Source organism: Paramormyrops kingsleyae, chromosome 13 (assembly GCF_048594095.1).
Source record: "Paramormyrops kingsleyae isolate MSU_618 chromosome 13, PKINGS_0.4, whole genome shotgun sequence".
Lineage (NCBI taxonomy): Eukaryota > Metazoa > Chordata > Actinopteri > Osteoglossiformes > Mormyridae > Paramormyrops > Paramormyrops kingsleyae.
The window spans coordinates 29,375,952-29,396,155 of record NC_132809.1 but is presented as its reverse complement, the minus strand read 5'-3'; the positions used below and the strand labels follow the sequence as shown (position 1 = coordinate 29,396,155).

Below are 20,204 nucleotides of genomic sequence, written 5' to 3'. Positions count from 1 at the left end.
TGTGGGTTTTGTGTGTCTCTTTTCGTTCATGAGAGATTTCACCCGATATTATTATGTACAGGAAAAAGACTAGAAACGTAACACTCGACCATCAGTTCATAGACATTGCAATACAGTCAAAACAATGAAGGGTCATTCATCACCTGATATAATTATCACACATGATTTTATTCCAATTATTTTTGGTTTTGTCTCAGGCATTTGCTTCTCCTGACTGGGAAGAGGGTATGGACAAGCAGAAAGTCAAGTCTATATTAAATCGGATTTTTCAGGGATGGGTGAGCTGTTTCTTCCCTAAACACATTTTTCTTCTCCATATAACACAGATTTTTACGTTACGTTCCATTTTCCAGCACCAAGTGCTTCAAGACTTAGCAGAGCAAACAGATTAATCTGTTAGGTCCTGTAACCCACAAGGATTTCAAATATAAAATGCATGACTCTTGGTCAGATTAATCACTCAAATAAAAATGATTGTAATGTGTATTTGACTGACAATATTCGTTTAAAAAAAAATCCGCAGATGTGCAGAGATCTGGATTTCTGTATTTTGTGGTAAAGACTGAATAGTCGGCATAATATCTGAAAATAGGATGTTTGTTGACATGTATATATTACACTAAAAATATTGATTTATGTTTACTAACTTGTACAAAGCTAGGTGTGTAACCCAAGATGTAGATCTTTGCAACTTTTGACAGGTTAACTGGGTTTATCAGATAGACAGACCCCACCCAATGAAGTCTCTGCTCCAGACTTGGACAGACCTCTTTCTGTAGGAGACAGCAGAAAACCTGCATTGTCTGGGTGCATAGGAGGTCTGTGAGGCCTCACGCTGAATCCCTCTTTCAGGCTGCAGGTATGGATGAGCTAATTGTCGCAGAATACTTTCGAGATGCTGACACACCGGAGAAAGTGCGAGACGTGTTCACTGAAATACTGGGCGACCTCTTCATGGTCTTTCCCACCATCACAGTGGCTAATTACCACAGAAGTAAGTCTGGGGGAGCTGAGAGTATTGTGGGCACAGCGCTGTGTTCCTTCCCAAGCGGCGAGTCATGGGCTGACCTTCACGACACCGTTCACAGTACCTCAATGCCTCCACCTCTCTTGCGCAGATGCAGGGGGGGCTGTATATTTGTACGAGTTCCAGCATCCCCCGGCCGTTTTCAAAAACATCAGGCCCAGCTTTGTCAAGGCCGACCATGGTGATGATATCTACTTCGTCTTCGGAGCTCCGTTCTGGAATGGAGAGACTACAGGTTCAGGTAACGCAGGCGTTTCTGCAGGCATTACTGGTGCCAGTCTTTCCCAGGGCACATACACGCAGGCATATGGTGGTTTAGCGATGCCAACTAGCCTAACTGCATCTCTTTGGACCGTGGGAGGAAACTGACAAGACACAAGGAGAGCATGCAAACTGCACATAGTCAGGATAGAGATGGACTTCAAACCACCCAGCCTGGAGGTGTTGGGTGTCCTGCATTAGCCTTGAGCAACTTACTTAAAGCCAACAGCTTCAGGAAAAAAATATGGCTGGAAAGATCTACAGAATGCATAAGGCGTTTGGCATGAAATGGTTCTCTGAATCATATATATGTATATAAAAATCCCCATTCACTAACACAGCAAGACTGTTTGGAAATGTGAAAAAATGCCTTTGCACAGCAGGAAAATGTATCATGATACACTGTGTTGCTGTAAATTAAATGGTTGTATATTATTGTGATAGGCCAAGAAACGTAAAAATAAATATATAAGATGTGAATCTAAGGCACTATGATGTCTTAGTGGGTCATACACTTCTACAGTGGTGGGTTTGATTCTCAAATTCCTCTGTTAGTGTGGAGTTTTGCTGCTTTTCCAGTGTTTGTGGTATGTAATTTGGGCTCTCCAGTTTTGATGACCTGGAGACTCTACTTTCCCCATATTGTGTAACTGTGAGCATATGTGTGCCCTGTGAGGGAATCACATTCTGTCCAGGGTGTCCCCTGCCTTGTGCCCTGTGAGGGAATGACATCCTGTTCAGGGTGTCCCCTGCCTTGTGCCCTGTGAGGGAATGACATCCTGTCCAGGGTGTCCCCTGTCTCATGCCTTGTTCTTCCTGGATTAAGGCTTTCCGCACATTGAAATAAGAAAATATGCAAGATGGATAACATACACTTTCTTTTTAGGCTTAAAATGTCCTGTTTGAGGTTTCTATTTCATAAAGCCATCACCACCAAAGGATTAAACCTCCCTCAAGTTATGTAACTGTTTTTCATGTATTCCTCCATATTTAATATCCATGAACATAAATGACACAGAAATCAGACACGTCACCGAAGAGGAAAAGGAGCTGTCAAAGAAGATGATGGCATACTGGGCCAACTTTGCCCGCAGCGGGTACAGAAAACTTCTCATTTCAATGTGTTAATCTTGTGAAAAGTCCCTTTAATGGGAGCGCCTAACTGGTATTACCTATTAACATCAGTGTAAGCAGAAACTGCATTTTAATTAATGTATTCTATATATGAACTGCACTAAGACATATTTGTTATGAAGTGAGGCAGTGCTGAATCAGACCCTGTTGTTGGTTTTGTCTCACACAGTTCACCCAATGGGCCAGGGCTTGTGGAGTGGCCAGTCTATGGGGAATCTGAAGAGTACCTTAACCTAGGTTTAGAACAAACAACAGACCGGAAGCTGAAGCAGGAACAGATGCACTTTTTCACTGTCAAACTTCCCCAGAAATTAGCAGCGAACATGAAACCTTGACCTGGAAACTGATCCTAGCATCAGCTGGATGCAGTCCACAATTCTCCATGCATGGCGTGTAGTGTAATATGCTTCAGCTGACATTAAAGTGTGCTGTACTCACCAGTGTTGTGACCTGGTTCATGTATGTTTTGGTTAATTATTCAGTTCCTTTGCGTTTTCCCGAACTTATCCTTGCGGCACTATCACGCCGTGCATCGTGCTGCTGAGACGTCGTGAGTCGCGCGTCCAATCAGGCGCGAAGACAGGAGACCGGCCACTCCCGCACAAAACGAAAGCGTGTACCGACGTCACGTGGTTTTCAGGACGTGCGGCGTCGGCGCGCATGCGCCTGCAGAACCTGCGAAATCCAGCAGCGTATGCAACTGAATTCAATTGCCTTCTCTCAATTTTGGGAAGAGATCATCGGTAAGCAGACTTCACGTATTATTAAACTAAAAAGAAACCGCTGCTTAGTTCAGTATACATTATGCTTGGTTTTATAGTAGTGAGTTTTATGTTGACGTTTTGCTTCTTTCACGCATTTAAATGTCAAGTACTAAACAGCCGTTCCAGCAGCTGTAATGATGCCGCGCAGTGAGCTAAGTAAACGGTGACATTTCTTGACAGTGTATTTCTGATTCCATGTTTAGATTGTAACAAACCATGTAACAAACATGTTTGAAAATAGCCAGCCGCTTAACCGCGTTGTTTTAAGTGCGTCTGTTTTGACAGCGCAGTCAATGCAGTCAAAGTAAAACTGAAGCGTTCACGTTTTAAAATCTTCACTAATATCTATAACCAGGTACAATGTGGCGCTAGTATATTTACAGATTGCCAACTTGTATAGCGTGACTGATGTTACTTGTCCCGACCGAAGCTAAAACAGCTCTTAATAAGCATCTGTTTAAATGCATGGAGGGACTTCAGGTGACGCCTGGACAGCGCATGCGCCAATATAAAGGGTTCGGTAGGGCTTAGTCTTATATTACCAACTGACAACAGTAATACTAATGCCATTAATAGTACCTCTTGTTGTTGCTCTTTTTTCGTCAATATAGTAATACATCTGCATTCATTTATTTTATTATTATTATTATTATTATTATTATTATTATTATTATTATTACAAAAGGCTAGGTCAAGAAACAACATTCTGACATGGACTTCTAATAATATGGATTATTGAACTCATGTTACATGCAAAGTACTGAAAACGTGTCTATTAATCACCGAATGTATTGATTTTATGAATGACTTTAAGTGTAATGCATAAAACCAGCGTGCACGAGCCTGCCCATTACCGCAGAATTTTAATACACTTTTTGGACCGTTAACTTTGCGATAACACTGGTCAGAAGAGTCGACCACAATATCCAAATCTTTTAGCATGACAGTAGAGGGGATATGACGTTGAAATCATTTATGGTATTAGGCGTGTAGCATGCCGTGCCCTTGTTTTGCAGACTCCTGCGGACGTCATCAGTATGGGCGAGCGAGTGGGTGTGCTCTTTGTGAGATTGCTTTGGAGACCTGCCATACATGATGTCGCACCTTTGAATGACCTTGCTGCTGAGTTTTAACCAGCCACTTGTGCTTAGTTTGCCTTCATTCCTCCTCTTCCTTTATTCCCTGGCCGGTGACATGCCTGGCCGGGGTGAGCATGGGGCTTATCTCACAGAGTGGCGTTCCTCTCAAGTGACATGGTGTGATGTGTGGTTAGTGGGTGACAGAGAGAAGAGGGGCCACCCTGCCATTTTGAAGAGTTTTATCAAGGGGTGGGGGGGGGGCAGTTCCAAGGGTACAAAGGCTATTTCTGTACCCATTTATCAATGCTTGACCTTTACCGCTAGGTTTAATTTATCTTACTTTTGGCTCTGTGGAGCTTGCTGTGTATTGACCGGTAAGAGGCAGCCTGGGGTAGATGGATCCTTGAGAGGCTGAATTGGTTCAGGGAACTCGGCAAATTACTGAGGCTGTAAGATTCGTCCGTGTCAGTGATGCAGCTCGTGGGCCTTCGGAAAGCCGGCCGGCCGGATTTCCTCAGTAAACTGCCGCCCTGGTGTTGTTACCCAGCAAGCGGCACGCCTGTGACGGTCTGACGGATATAGGGCTCCCTGCCGACGGCTTGCGAGTCACGCTTTTGCATCGCTGCTGTGACGTGTGCAATTAGCTGGTGAGAGATTGTAGGTGCTGCTGCGTCAGAATGCGTGCCAGCCCCCTCGCTTCTCCTGTGTGGCATTGCCCACGTTTGGTGAGGGTTGCGAACTACATAACGAGTAATTCATGTGGAGGGCTCCTCTGAATGAAACGAAGGGCATGCTCACCACTTACTTGTGGCTTTTATCTTTGTGAAGATGCTATCATCGTACATTCTTCTTATAGTAAAGCTGATGTCATGAGGTTAAGAAGCAGGACTGTGTGTTTGTCTGGATCAGTCAGATCGTTCCCAGGTACTGTGGCGGGGTGCCGGGATTTGAACCCCGCTCCGTGTTTGAGCGCTGCATCGTTTATGACGTTAGCGCTTATTAAGAGGAAGGGGTCGTGCTCATTGGTTACAGGCACATACTGGACGAGGCGTTTATCTGCAATGAGGGAGGCCCTTTCTAAAAGCACACTGCCCCCAGCCCCCCACCCCCCACCCCCCGCCCTGCTGCCAGCCCAGTGGCCCAGTGCGCAGGTCTGCAGTGGGAGTATGTGGCCCAGCATCATAAAGCTGATTCAGAGCATGGTGCGGTATTGGCAGGGTCGGGGGGGGGGGGGGTATCTGCTCACAGAGGTGGAAACATTGCTCCTTACACAGTCCACTGAACACAGCCCCCGTTGGAAGGCATAGCATTCCCCCCCCCCCCCCGCATCGTATTTCCGAGAGCATCAGAGGGAGTCTCCTCTCACGGAAGCCCTACTGGGGCATCCAGGCACCTACAGAAACGTCATCTCTCCTCTGGCAGCTCACTGGTCACCTGTTCAAATGGTTTAGGATCCATCACATAATATTTGTGAGTAACCTGCTCACCACATGTGCAGTAAATCTAAGCTCCTTCGGGGTAGCGAGCGGCGCAGCCTGACAGTGTGTGTCCGTCCTGCGCTGCTGCTTCCACCGCAGTGTCATTCCCGGCCGTGTTGGGTCATGCGCTTGCAGTCCCCGGTTGCATAACCGGTCCCATTCCATCAGGGGGGGGGGGGCCTTGGATGGCCGGGAGGGAGCAGAGTGCTTCCACCGTGCGGTGGTACACGATATGAGACGAAAAGCGGGATCGTGACAGCCCCCCCCCCCCCTCCACCCCTCCCGCCCACACATGCCAGAGAAGAGCCACTTTCATCCTGGGGATGGTGGCGGTTTTATTCCATTGGGAGGTGCGATGGCGATGCACAGGTGTAGATAGGACACGTCGTAGCAGGATGCACTGAATTCTGGGATCCCTGTGTTGTATCCAGGGCTAATGGTGAGCACTGCTTGCGTGAGCACTGCTTGGTGAGCACTGCTTGGTGAACACTGCTTGGTGAGGCATGGTGTTTCCCTCTGAACTGTGGGATTTAAAAAAAACCAACAACACTGCGGTGGTGATTTGTAGAGCCGCTGTTCCCTGTAGGGCCGCTGCTGTTGTACCCTTGATCAAAGCATTTAACCTAATTGGTTTCTGTGAAACATGTAGCTGTAAATCTGTGAAACTATGAGTCACTTTGGAAGAACACAGCAGGTAAGCAACACGATGACTGTGTCTTTATAGATGGCATAAGGAGCTTATATCTCTCCTGTTGCAACCGTCCTGTTTGTGTAACGTAGGGCTTAGAGATCATTTTGTGGCATATATGTGTTTCTGTTTGTGCCTGTGTGTCATGCTGTTATTTGAGTGTCTAGCTATATAAGTGTACAGTCCTGTTTTCTGTTCAGTGTTTCTTTTAATAAACACATTTCACATGGAAATACTAGATCAAGTAGACTTTTGACGTTTTTCCACTGCCACCAAGAACCAAGCTGAACCCCGAACTGACAGTTTGCGTTTGTAAATGATCCGAGCCGAACCCGAGCCGTACTCACCCTGACATGGCTCTGCGTACCAGCAGGGGCAAAAGCCTGACCAAACCAAGCTGGTTGCATCGCCACCATCTGATTGGTCAAAATGCAGTGGGTTCTGTGATACTGGTGTTCTGTGTCAATATGCATGGATTTTCTGAAGGTAAAAGAGCATATTCTATATTTTATTCAATATTATTATAATTCTGAACTTAAATATTTCCAACCTCCTACTTAAAAACATACTATAGAACAGCTGAACGGAATAGTTTTGTAATATAAATTTACGCAAGTGAATGCTAATTTCACTGACATTTGATGCTGACATAAGACAGCGATTCTCTCAGATTTGGTCGTGGAAATTAGCAGATAGTAAATTATGATGTACATCTTGTGAACAGTAAATAAGCATCTCTTCAGTTTTACGTCACTGTCGCTCTCCAAACCCAGCAACGCCGTCTCCGAGCCGACCCTTCTGCAGTGGACCCTTCTGCAGTGGAAAACCGGATCGAGCTGGAACCGCACTGTAACTAGTCTCTCGTGGCCCAGCTCCGGTACAGCTTGGTTCCTCAATGCCAGTGGAAAAGTACGATTTGATTAGTTCCATCAGCCTGAGGGGGAGGATGTCTGAATTGTAACATCAGCATCTGCCCTCCCCCCAAACGGGGTTCATTAAGGGTACATTAGCAGGTGTGAGATTGGGGGCCATGGGTGTCTGTTAGTGTTGTAGTTCTCGAGACCGGTCTTGGTCTCGAGACCGGTCTCGAGACCAATTTTTTGTGGTCTCGGTCTTGTCTTGGTCTCGACTCTATTTGGTCTCGGTCTTGTCTTGGTCTCGACTCTATTTGGTCTCGGTCTTGTCTTGGTCTCGGACATAGCGGTCTCGATGGGATGGGGAAAAAAAGAGAAAACTGCACATCCTCACAGAACAGTATCATTATTTATTACGCGCCTCAATTCAAATGCAACCAGTCAGATGCATCCATTTCAAAAACGTTACATTTTATACATTTTCTCCACGGACACTGCCAGTGCTTCACAGTCCACAAACATCATACACATCGTATCATACATCGGCAAAAAAATGTCCGAAAATGTCGGCAAAGTCTATAGCATAGTTATAATTCAAATAAATTAGGTATTTTACATTGATTAGAAAGCACGGTCTTGGAGGTGCAAGTCAATCTGGAGGCTCATTCTCTTCAATTCAAAGCAAAGGATCATTACATAGCTGTATTCATAGCTTACCCGAGGCCTCTGTCCCTGGTATAAGAGACTTAATATGAACATCTTTCTGGTACATCCCATCTCTTTCCCTTGATAAAATGGTTATAGGAGAGGATTGCTGAGAATATTATTTTCCATCAGGTCTCGTAACTATGACAAATCTGGGAGATTTTAAATGAGAGACATATGGACATACGGACAATATAATTGAAAAGATAACATGAATTTGATTTAACGAGTAATGACACTTTACAGCAATGCCTTTTTTCTCTACAGTTGATCTGGGTAATGTGATGTCGATTCTAGCCCTAGTCTGTTTTCGGTCTTGGTCTTGGTCTTGGTCTTGGTCTCGACCAGTCTTGGTCTTGGTCTCGCCTTAGTGTGTCTTGGTCTTGGTCTTGGACTTGGTCTTGGTCTTGGTACCCTCAAGTCTCGGCAGTGTCTTGGTCTTGATACCCTCCGGTCTCGGCAATGTAATGGTCTCGGTTTAGGCGGTCTTGACTACAACACTAGTGTCTGTAAGTTAGGACTCTGTCCATGATTGGTAGGTCGCCAGTTCAATTTCTGTGGCTGGCAGAGTGATGTCACCTTTGGGTCCCTGAGCAAGGCCCTTAAGCCGCATTGCTGCAGGGCTGCCGTCTAACCCTCAATTGTCTGTTGCTATGGACAAAATAAACTAACCATGCTAATGATATGTAAATGGTAGATGATGGCTCTTATAAAGACTGTGCTCCCTCTGGGTTGTCTCTACAGCGACCTCCTGTGGCTGTAGTGAGCAGTAACTTGCGTGGTAGGACTCCCTCGCCACTCCTCTCTCCCCTTGGCTCCAGCATGGAGAGGGACGGGGTTGCCGTGGGCAACCTGATTGACTTTGACACGCCGCCCTCTGCTGAGGAGACGTACCCCCCCGCCCCCCAGGGCGGACCTGGCTACGCCGCCGACCTTCTGGCTATGCAGTGCGGACCCCTCGAACCCACAGCATTCGGTCTGTCCGGGGCCCAGCCGGGCACCGCACCTTCTGGGGCTGGATCCAGTGACGGGGAAGAAGGCAACGGCAGCGAGGCCACGGAGTCCGCGGACAGCGAGCACGAGGGGGCGGAGTCGCCCACCTGCACCCGGAGCTTCTCGCGGCGCTCATCCTCGTCGTCCAATCACAGTGCGGAGGAGGCGGGGTCTGAGGCAGCCGAGTGCAGGGAGTTTATGAAGAACTACGTGGAGAAGGTGTTCCACAGCAGGTGAGACGACAGGTTGGAAAGCTGCCGTACTTTGGGGTGTAGAACCAGAGATCTGCAGATCTGAGATGGAGGGACTAGCATTATGACTGGCTAGCATTTAGCTAGCACTCAGAATCAAAGGGGTTAGGTCAGCTTCCCTTTAGTTAGTGTATTGCACAGATTTCAGCACAAAACAGGTGTAATATAACTGGATAACTGGACGCTCTGATCCCTGCCTCTCCACAGGGAGGACTTTGACCAGGAGGAGAAGGCACGCTTCGGGGAGCTGTGCAGCAGAGAAAACAGCAAGGGCAGGGAGTGGTTTGCCAAGTATGTCAGTGCACAGGTATGGCTGCTCAAGTGTGGAACTCCTTATTTACTCTTATGGCGGTCTTCCTGTATGCAGGCATATCCAGCCAATGGGAAACAGTCGGGTAACCAATGGGAAGGGAATTATATTAGCCTGTAACTGACAGTGAATGTTTGTCCCACTCATTTATGAGTTTACAAGGCCTCTTTTGTCCAGTCATTAGCAAAAAAAATTTGAGGAGAAATCCCATGAGGGCATGTGCTTTATTTACCAAGCAAAATCACACAGGATAAGTGGAGAGTGTCCAGATGGCAGGGACACTGAATTTGACTCATTTGGCTGTGCAGTAATTAAAGAGAGATGATGTCTTCACAGCGTTGCCATTCAAAGTGTGTGTCGGAGCAGACCTTCTACAGGCTGGTCCAGGCCTTCGCCGTCGTCCTGTTCGAGTGAGTAGAAAGACTTAAAGAACCACTTCCTGTAGGGGTGGGGCCTCAGAGGGCACTGGCCCAAGCTGAGAGCTGATTGGCCCCCAGTGTGTCCCGTCCCTCATCACTCACCAGTTCAAAGCATATCATTGGCTAATTATAAAGACTGGCCCCTCTATATGAATTATGGCCCCTCATGTTCCCCCCCACAAAACTAACCTCAGAATCTCTAACTGTGGCCTGATCCTAGCAACAGAAACTCGCCCCCTTTAGGAAACCAGTAGTGATTGTAAGATTCCTAAAGTCTGGGGGCGAGTTTCTGTTACTAGAAGCAGGCCGCACTTACACAATGCTGGGGCAGTATTTCCTAAAGGCTTGCACAATCTTGCATAAACATCTCGCAGCTGTCGTCTGCAAACAGTAGACAAGCAGTGCTGTTTGCTGGTGGACAGACGTCGCCGTGACGACGGCGCTGGAATGATGCTGGCTTTGTGTAATCGGCAGATGCTACCAGATGGATGATTACGGTCCGGCCAAGAACCTCATGACCATGTGCTTCACGTATTACCACATGGGTAAGCGGCGACGCAGCGTGTGTCCTCCCCTCTGCACGTGACCGCGTTCACACGCTCGACATGCTACTCCGTGCTACGAGATGCTGAAAATCAACCTGCATTCCCTTTCGATTATGCTTCAGCCCAGATCATAAATCAGTCTCATGTTAGTTAGGCAGAATTCCTCAACTTGCCCCTGCTGCTCTGAAGTAGCCTTTCATGTTCCCGATGTTTTTTGTGAGTTTCGGAGGGCAGGATTTACTGTAGTTTTCCAATATTTCTCCTTGGCAAGTCTAGTTCTTTCTCTTTTTTCCCAATTTTCATTCTGATCAATCAATCGATTGGCCTGAGTCACTCCTACTTTCCCCACTATTGTCAGCATCACCTGTGACCTTTCCAGGGAAGTCACAACTGTCCCCCACGGAGCTCCTGGAACGTCCGTCTGGGGGCATCGACTCCTACCTGCGCAGTGCCAACACCTGGCTGTCTGGGAAGAAGGACATGGCGGAGAGGCTGTTAAAGAACAGCTCGGCCAGGAGCGACGTCAAGGGCTTCTTCGGGGGTCTGGAGAGCAAGCTGAGGAGGCCGTCTGCCAGCACGAGCGAGTGAGGGGCGTCTCTCTGCGTCTAGAGACAGTGCCGTGCAGCCGACCACAAAATGGACAGTTTTTCGTACATCATTGATCTTTTTCCTTTAATTTAATTTCAAGTACCATGTGATTGTTACATCGTCATTTTTAAAAACTTTTTCATGAGAAGGATCAGTTTCAGATGCTCAGAAGTAGGTAGTTTTTAGGAAATGTATGATAATATATAGGTGTATTTACCCTTTAACAGCACATCTGTTACATTTCCTTAATGAAGCGTGTGACTGACATGGTTGTAGGTTTTTCTTTATAGGAGAAGCTGAGTCGGATGCTTGGTGGATGCTTATGCTCTTTTAGCCTGACGAGCTTGTGTGCCTGACAGTGGCCGCTCTCTGAGTGCAGGCGCGCCGTGCGGCGGTTCCCAGGAACGCTGAAGCCGGCATCGGCACAGAGTGCCGACCGCGGGCTTTTTCCACACGCGCTGGTTCTGAAGTATGCGCTCATTGTTTCTCTTCTCAGGGAAGCCAGCAGCCCGGCGGAAGGGGAACCCCCGAAGCCCGGTATGTCACCACGGGGTTTCCTTTCGGTGGGGGGTGGGCAGCACCCACGCTGGAGCTGTCATGGGCTGCTCATGGGTTTCACCCCTTTCCTCACCATCCCTCTAAATTGGATAATATCACATAAAGATAAATCTACTGATTATAAATCGGGTTGCTCAACTGGAGGATTGACCATGCGATCGCCCCCCCCCATAAATTGTATTGTCGAGGACCCCAAACAAGTCCCACCACCCCCTTGAAATATTTGCGCAACTCAACCACTGTGTGGCACATTGCCATGACAGCTCCAGGGATGTGGGTTCGATTCCTGCCCCGGCTCTGTGTGGGCGGTTGATGCGTCCCTCCCTGTGTGCCCCCTTCCCGTTACCTCATGGCTTTCAGAGATGGACATTTCAGGTCCAGAAAGTAAAAATCCAGACCAAGATTTTGTTCCAACCAACCACTGGTGTATGAAGAGTCACAATCACAGAGTATTCAACCGGTTGGTTGAAGCAAAAGCTTGGTCTGGATTTTTACTTCCTGCACCTGAAATGGCCCCTCAGGGTGTCCTGTGTGCGTGTGTGTGTGTGTGTGTGTGTGTGTGTGTGTGTGTGTGCGTGCGTGCGTGTGCATGTGTGTGCGTGCGTGTGTGTGGCCACCCTTCAGTTCTCCTCCTGTTCTCCTTCTGTTCCCCGTCTTCCCCGTTGTGGGCAGCTGTCATTTCGCAGGCCACTTATCGCAGTGCTTAGCCTTGTTCCTCCAGTGCGCACTGTGCCTGCTGTGAAAGAGGCCACTGCGTGACTCAGCAGGTTAGGGCACTGTGCCTGAGATCGGATGGTTCCCGGTTCAAATCCCAGCGTTGGCGGTTTGGTTTCATCATCGGCCCCTTTAGCCCTTAATCCCCAGTCGCTCCCTGCTTTCTCAATCGTACATCGCTTTGGATAGAAGCGTCTGCTTAATAAATAATAAGACTTAAGGATTAAGTGACTCATCTGCTCACTGACTCTCCCTGTTGCCATCTCCAGAGTCACCTGATGAAAAGAAAGGGGAAAAGATCTATCTCTATACACACCTTAAGCAGCAGCCCATCTGGTAAGACTGGCCCTCTCGTCAACCTCATGTAGGGATGTAGCTCTCGCTTGTTTTGTAAGGGAGCTGTACTGACAGCACTCTTTACAAAGGAGATGTATTGACCACTGCTGCCCTCTTAAGGTGGTGTAGAAAAGCCCCGCACCACTCCGGTTAAATTCATATTGTAATGGTACGGTGCTCCCTTAAACTCTGTCTTTCCCGCCCAAAGGCACACTCTGAGGTTTTGGAACGCTGCGTTCTTTGACGCCGTCCACTGCGAAAGGAAAAAGAGGTCTCCCACGACCAGGTGAGTCCGGCGAGGCACAAGGACCGGTTCTAATGGACCGAAAGGTTTCCGAATAGGACCGTTGAGCGGATATCGGGTCGTTCTGATTTAAGCTCAAGTCCAACTGTAAGTCTTCTTAGACTCTGTGAGCGTGTTTTGCTTGTGTCGATGCTCCAGAGGGTGTAGTGAGGTGAGGGGTGTGAGTGATGACAGGTGAGGTTCTGTGTAGCTCACAGGTGTCCAGCCATACCACTGAAGACCCCGGGGTCTGCAATGTCCCTACCATTCTCTGGTGCCACTCAATGGAAAATGACATTTAAGCCCAACAATGTTTCCTTCTTCCCAAAAATCATCAGCTATTGGTTGTTATTAATCAGCTATCGACTGTCTTCCCTATTGGCTGACTCTGTGGCCTTCTGTGTGATTGGACGCCCCCAGTATGCTCTGTATTAACGTGTGTATTAAAGTGTAGGAATGTCAGTGTTGGTGTATCTAGTAGAGGTTCGCTGTTCGTCAGACTGTCATTTTGCCAGACGGCAGGATGTGCCCCCCCTGCTGGTGATCTGTTGTCATTGCCGACGTCTTGTTCGCACTCTCTCTGTACCTTTTCTCTCCTCCGCTCTCCGCATGCATCTTTAATCCTCTGTTTCCCTGTGCCCTACTGCCGCGGCAGGCGGACGGCCGAGGACGACACAAGCGAGAGGTCTGTCCATCACTCTGTCTGCTCCCGTGGAGCCCCACTAGAGGGAGATGGGGAGTAGGGCCAGTAAAATCAGAGGCGGGGTGGGTGGTCAGAGGCGAGGCGGGTGGTCAGAGGCGGGGCGGGTGGTCAGAGGCGGGACGGGTGGTCAGGGGCGGGACGGGTGGTCAGGGGCGGGACGGGTGGTCAGGGGCGGGGTGGGTGGTCAGAGGCGGGGCGGGTTGTCAGGGGCGGGGCGGGTGGTCAGACCTTGGGATGCTGTTTTATCAGTGCGAGTCCTACTGTGCTGTGGTGTTCAGACTTTATTCTACCTGAGCAGTAATTGCTTACCGGGCTGGTGCCCCTATTGAAGGCACCCCCTCCCCCCTATGGAGAGCCTCCATCATCAGGATGCAGACCAGTGGTCCCCAGTCCTGGTGCTGGCGTGCTGTTAAATGTTCAGGTTGTCCACGTCCCTTTCACTTCAGCGCTGGGCACACGTGAGTGCGTGAGAGCATACTCAGTGCACCGCTATGGAGAATGCTTCACGCAGCTGTGTCATGTGATCCTCTGCGCCCAGACTCCATGTGACTCCTCCTCCACCCTGTGCAGACACCCCAGGTCCGCTTCCTCAAGTCTACTCCTGAGCCCTGATGCCAGGCCTAACATTCATACTAGAGGAGTAGCTGATTGATGGAGATAGATGCAGTTTAATTAGCACTCCTTCATCTTTTTTGAGTGTTGGCTATAATTAATGTTAAATGTAAGCTAGTTATTGAATTGTCACATTTGAGCAGGTCCCTGAGCAAAATTTGAACTGGAGCCCCTTGTCATTTGTCATCTTCCTTTCCATTCTGGCAGGCTGATCAAATGGGGGCGCCCCCTGGTGGCCATTGAGCGCCTAGCAGCTGTTTAGTTTGCCTGTGCCTTGGGCTGGCCCTGCATTCGAGCATCCCTCAGTCTTGCGTAACAGTGTAATCTTGTGTCCACAGCACATGTCAAAAAGCCAGCCGCAGTGTATCCGCTTGTGGTTTATCATATATGCATTATGCTTTGTGGTTTTGTGGAAGCCGTGTTGGAAGATAAAACGGACATGAAGAGACCCAGACAGGAAGCCTGTGTGGGATTGTTGTGGCATCGGAAATAAGCTGTATGGAACGTTCCGCTGCATGCTGCCCGTTCTTTCATTTTTGGGACCATTGCATGATGGTTATTTTGGCTATAGCCCAATGCATGATGGGTAAAGGTTCAGTCTCTAGCATGTTTACTGGTCCCATTAATGAACCCATCCAAATGGGAATTTCCTGTTTGGAGTCTGACTGTCATCTTTGCTTAAGGGACATTCTGTTATTGGTATTTTGTGTGTTAACATCTGCCCATCATTTGGGAGAGTATGTCATAACATTTAGTTAAGTGCTGGGTAAAACTTAACCACTGGTCTTAAGAATTGAACATTTTGGCTCTGGTGAAAGGAAGCAGTTTTGTGCATTTACATTTCACTTACATTAGGGGGCAATGTGAGGCAGAACCTGAATAATGTTCGGGGGTGAAATTGTGGTGTGAGTTTTAAGTTATAAACCCAGATTGTCTGTATATGCTAGAAGACTAATAGATTGCAGTGTAAATCTAAGCATGTGATTTTGTCTCTTGGTTCATGGTGCAGGTGTATACAGATTTGTTTTTGTTCAGTGTATGTATCTGAATAGGGACCTTGTTACACGGGATACCAGAGGAAATTCACTGAGGTGTCAGTCATGCTCTTGTAGATGCCGTCACAGCAAGCAAACCCTTCATGCAAACTATGAGCGCTGCTTCCTCCTGACGCATGTCACCGATATTCCCTCCAATGAGAAGGAAGCATTTTATAATGTGGCTGTCTGTTCCCCTGGGTCCTAGCGTACCTCAGTTGGTCAGGCTGATGGTGCCTTGCAGGTTTAGATGGGCATGATAGGGGAGGCAGAGACCTGTGGTAAGGTTGTTATAAATATTTTGACCTCCACCCCTGACATCTATATAGATGTGTGTTTGTAATTCTGTCTTATGCGCTGTTAAACTGCAGGTCCACCTCCTTAAATGGAAAGAAACGTCCCTTTGATTTACAGCCACGCCCCCAAGACCTGTCACATGGTTATAGACTATAGATAGTATGGAAGGTGCTATGACTGACAACTCCCACCCCCCCAGTGCCCCGCCCCGCCGTGTTCTGCTGCTGCCAGTACAATTATCTCTCTGCAGTCAAGTTCACTAATCTGATTAAGACACCCAGTCCATGCTGGGAACAAGCAGATTTTGCTTAGACCAATAGGTGTCTTTTTGTTTTGTTTTTTTTGTGTAGTTTTTGTCACCCCATTGACAGACAGGAAGTTGTCATCTTGTAGCGTTAGTAGCAGGTCACAAGGGCAGCTGCAGAGCCGTGTGCAGAGGCAGCAGTGTCCTGTCGTCAGTAGAAAGCCAAGTGTGACGTGGGGAAGCTGTTCGTCCGAAAGCAGCGCTTCTGACTGAGCCTCTAAAAACGGACGTTTTACTTGAAAATCATGAAAAAGGAGAAATTTTAAATCCTGCTCTGTTTAGAAGTTAGATATTGTCCATGGATGAGCTTGTGAGTTTTATCCCAAATGCCAGAACACATGGGCTTTCATGTGACTTTGGAATAGGTTTGTTTTTCACATCGTAAATATACTGTAATTTTCCAGGCTGTGCTGTGCTTACCCCTGCTCTCCATGATAGCCAGGGAACCCGGACACATTCAGTGTGTTATTTGTTTGTTTGTTTGTTTCTCCCTCATACATCCCTTAACCCCGTGAACCTGAACGAGTAGCAGATTACATGTGTTTATGCATCTTGTACAAAGGCTTTTCTGTTACTGCATATTTGCTTACGTTTTAGTTCTAGCGGCCAATGGCGGCACCATCATCAACTGCTGCTTCATGGCTTTTGCTAAGAAAATCGGGGGAAGTCTCTTTCCCAGTCGTAGCTCAGCTTCTGCTTCATGCTGCCTTTTCGCCGTCCCAGGGAGAAGTGGTGTCACATGACCCAGGAGGAGCGAGACGACAGCTCCAGGTTCAATGAGAACATCACCTTCGGGCAGCTTGGGTGAGTGACCCAATCGTAAGCTTGGCTTACCCTGGGCCTCCAAGTTTCAGCAAACTGGTATCTAGCAAGTTTTCAGGCTCTTTAAAAATAAAGAGCCTAGCGACTAAGCTTTTTACATGAACTCAGATTAATTTTCCTGAATTTGAGTTGCTGTCAAGCTATCAGATCTTCCCAGCCCCATTAGATAACCCATTTCAGAGCTGGGGCCGGGACTGGTGAAAGGGTTTTGGGCTGAGAGAAGACAATTGGTAGTTTTTGTTGCATGAGAATAATTATGACGCAGACCTAACCAGGTGGGTGAGATATTTTAAGACACACAACTTATTGTTCTGAATGAAGACACTTAGTGCAAAGTGTAGATCTCAGGTTTTCACATCACTGGTGTTACGTTGACCATTTGTCTGACTTTGAAGCCAAAATATCTGAGTTTGGCCCCATTAGTGTTGCACTGAGATGCAGACTCTGCTACACTGGAGGGTTAAGGATCTACCTTCCAGGCATCATCTGTTTGGTCTTCATCACTCAGCTGACGTTATGTCTGCCAGTGCCCAGCGTGTAGCTTCTACACCCTTTCTGGAATCCTCTTCGATCTCACGTGAATCTTCATCTTCATAAACCATCGTTTCTGTCCTCAGGACGTTCACCCATAACATGCTGGCCTTTGGACTCAGTAAGAAGCTCTGTAATGATTTCCTGAAGAAGCAGGCAGTCATCGGTAACTTAAATGAAGGTATTCCGGCACTTATTTGTCAACCTGCCTGCACACTTTTATGTGAACTTGCCTCTACTGTAACTGCATAAATAACATTTTCACGCTTCCAAACCAACTGAATCCTGCTTCAACTGTGCTAACTCACAAATCAAACATGCTCGGTTAAATAAAGCACAATCGCTCGATTTCTCTATTACCTTACAACACTGAAAATGATTCTGAATAGATTTGTTGCCGCCTTATTTGCAATTTATTGAAATCTGTAACTGATCAGAAATTTGTAAGTAGGCTTTGATTTTTTTTTTTGTTCCGTCTACCAGAGCAGTACAAGCTTCTGAGTGACCACATAGAGCAGATGGCAGCGGAGTGAACAGCTCAGCTTGGAGAACCAAACCTGTGGATGATCCTACAGCTTTGCTTCCATTAAACCCTGAGATTTCCCCCGATGCACCTTCAGCTAACCTCTGATTCTTCTTTAGTCCAGCCTGTAGGCTTTCGACTCACCCTGTTCTTCTAACTTTGCCTCACTTAACCCAGCCGATTCCTCTCTGATCCAGCTTTGCTGAAACCTTCACCACTCACTGGTGTTCATCTCCAGATAGACCAGCCTACTAGCTTATTTCTCCAGAACGTCCCGTATCTTCCGTCCTAATGGGCTCCAGTTGTGCACTCTCCCTGCGTTGCACCCCCTGCATGCCCCCCGGTAGGGTCATCCAAAGACACTGCATGCCTCTGTGTACCGTGATATACCACTAACACACCCCAGAACCGTATCTACAGCCGTGTTCTGTGCCTCTCCCTACGTCCTACACAGTCACACTCCTGCAGAACAGTAGCGGGTTTATAGCTAACCAATGCAAAGTCTAACATTAGCAGTTAGTCCAGTGTATCCTGCTGAGATTGACAGTGATTGGTTTTCCCCAGGTCAGATGCTTTTTTGGGAGGCCAATGAGAGGGTCAGATAAGCAGGTCCCTCACACTAAAGCCGTTTGAGTGTCCTGGGTGATAATACACAGCATCAGATGGTAAATGATTTCATTTTTTGCTTTGATTCTGAGCTTTCAGAGCTTTGAGGCACTCTGGCGCATGTGGTTAAAAGTGCCTTTAGCGTACCTGAAAATAGACGTCTTGATGTTGTGACAGGCCCATTTTTGATACTGTAACCAGGGGAGTAGCTACATTGTGTGGTGATTGTAGGCTCCCAATGATGCCATTGTGCATGCCCGTCAATAATTTACGCAGTATGGATGTATACGAAGTGTGCATCGTTTTGACGTTTTTCTTCACGAGTTTAGAAAAACTCTAAAGCACTGTGGATGCTGTCACATGGTTTCCCGACACTGGGAGAGAGGGAGCATGAGCTGACATAGTTTAGGGTGCAAGTTTGTATCTGCAGCAGGGTGCCGTAAAGAGAGGGAAAGTTAGGATGATCCCAGGAGCCTCTGAGTGACAGGGGCCCTAAAAAATCTGGAACATAATCGGATCAGTCTAGGTTGGGGGCCCAGTGTGATGGGCCTTCTTGGGGTCCACAATCTCTAGCAGCACCCCTGATCTGCAGAGACTTCATCACTGATTGGAGGAACAGTGCTGCATTGCAACTTGAACCAACCGTGACTCGGGGTAACTTAAATGTTCTTACCTATGCAGTCCACCAGGGGGCAGTCATTGCACATTGGTGGTCCAGTTTGCAAATTGCTCCTTTCAATAACCAGAATTTTAACTTGAGACATTGCATCTCTAAAACGTTTGTCAGACAAATTCTGTATTTGCCCACATGTGGGAATTTAAGGCACTGAGATGATTTGTACATGAAGGTTAGTTTTAAAGGCTGAATTATCAAATTATACATCTTAACCTGACGATTCCTCGTGACAGACAAGGAAGGTGCATTTCCTTTATGGATTCATTGTCAAACTTGTGTATATATGTCCTGATTCCAAACAGCTAATGTATTGCAAAAGCCATTTTTTTGCTGTGAAACTACTTGTTTCCCAAATACTGTTTTGTGAGTGTGACTGTAGGACGTGTTCGCTGTGAAACAACAGAATGACGGCTACTGCTGACATATGTGGGTCCCTTCAGAAGGACATGCCAGACTATCACATCATCTACGGCAAAATGACAATGCAAGAGGGCAACTGTAAGCATTAATAAGTGTGAGCAATAAGCCTTTCTGTGAAGGCTGGCATAGTGGACCTTCACAGGGACCATGTGAAATTTAAATGCAAAACAAAGGAACCTAAAATATATATTTTCTGCGTAAAATACTGTATAGCAAAGTGTTGAATGTATATCACAGTTAGTGGTATTTTAACTTGTAGTTGCAGTGTTTGTGAATTGTCCAGTTTCCCGTGTTTTCGTTTGTGTCCCATCGTTGTGTGACTCGTCAGTCCCGCCTGCACCCCCACCCCCCCTTCCTTGTGCACCCGGACGGTGTCTCTCATTCTGTGGTCTGTGCACGGGATTGTGGGAAGGTCGGGTTGTTGAGATGCTCCAAACAGCTGAGGCCGCAGCGCCGTTCTCGTTGTGGTACCGACCGGCCCGTTTGGTTGTAACGGGAAGTGAAGCAGTGTGTTTCGGGCTTGGCCACTCTGTTCACTCTGGTGACTGGAGAAGCCTTTTATGTCATGAGGTAATGACCTGCATGGATGAGTCAAATCAAGTATTCTCATTGTGTCAGTGAAGATGTAATACATGTCGTCTTTAGAGTAAGTATTACAAACCTTGAAATTAAAGTATTTTGTGATGTAA

General features: G+C 47.4%; 2 protein-coding genes and 1 long non-coding RNA gene across 5 annotated transcripts in view; 2 read left to right on the top strand and 1 right to left on the bottom strand.

Annotated features, from left to right (window-relative positions):
* Positions 1-2,757, top strand: part of ces3 (carboxylesterase 3) — a 9,866-nt gene extending 7,109 nt beyond the window's left edge. Inside the window, exons 9-13 of the mRNA XM_072698586.1 lie at positions 198-278; positions 853-994; positions 1,119-1,268; positions 2,307-2,385; positions 2,592-2,757. Of these exons, the coding sequence (XP_072554687.1) occupies positions 198-278; positions 853-994; positions 1,119-1,268; positions 2,307-2,385; positions 2,592-2,757 (618 nt within the window). The remainder of the gene's footprint in view (positions 1-197; positions 279-852; positions 995-1,118; positions 1,269-2,306; positions 2,386-2,591) is intronic.
* Positions 150-3,050, bottom strand: LOC140578230 (uncharacterized). Its single transcript, XR_011982326.1, has 2 exons — positions 2,861-3,050; positions 150-1,242 (listed from the first exon to the last, which is right to left on the bottom strand). It is a non-coding gene; the product is annotated as an uncharacterized lncRNA (long non-coding RNA).
* On the top strand, positions 3,035-20,204 carry kiaa0513 (KIAA0513 ortholog). 3 transcript variants are annotated; one of them, XM_023827074.2, is made up of 13 exons: positions 3,035-3,165; positions 8,812-9,216; positions 9,442-9,541; positions 9,881-9,954; positions 10,438-10,508; positions 10,888-11,092; positions 11,593-11,633; positions 12,638-12,704; positions 12,913-12,990; positions 13,643-13,672; positions 16,661-16,741; positions 17,377-17,471; positions 17,774-20,204. In XM_023827074.2, exons 1-13 carry the CDS (start codon positions 3,083-3,085, stop codon positions 17,821-17,823), a joined length of 1,380 nt encoding a protein of 459 aa, XP_023682842.2. In that variant the 5' UTR covers positions 3,035-3,082; the 3' UTR covers positions 17,824-20,204. The 3 variants fall into 3 exon arrangements, with proteins under 3 accessions (XP_023682842.2, XP_023682840.2, XP_023682841.2); XM_023827073.2 differs by having other exon boundaries at positions 3,070-3,165; positions 8,735-9,216; XM_023827072.2 differs by lacking the exon at positions 13,643-13,672.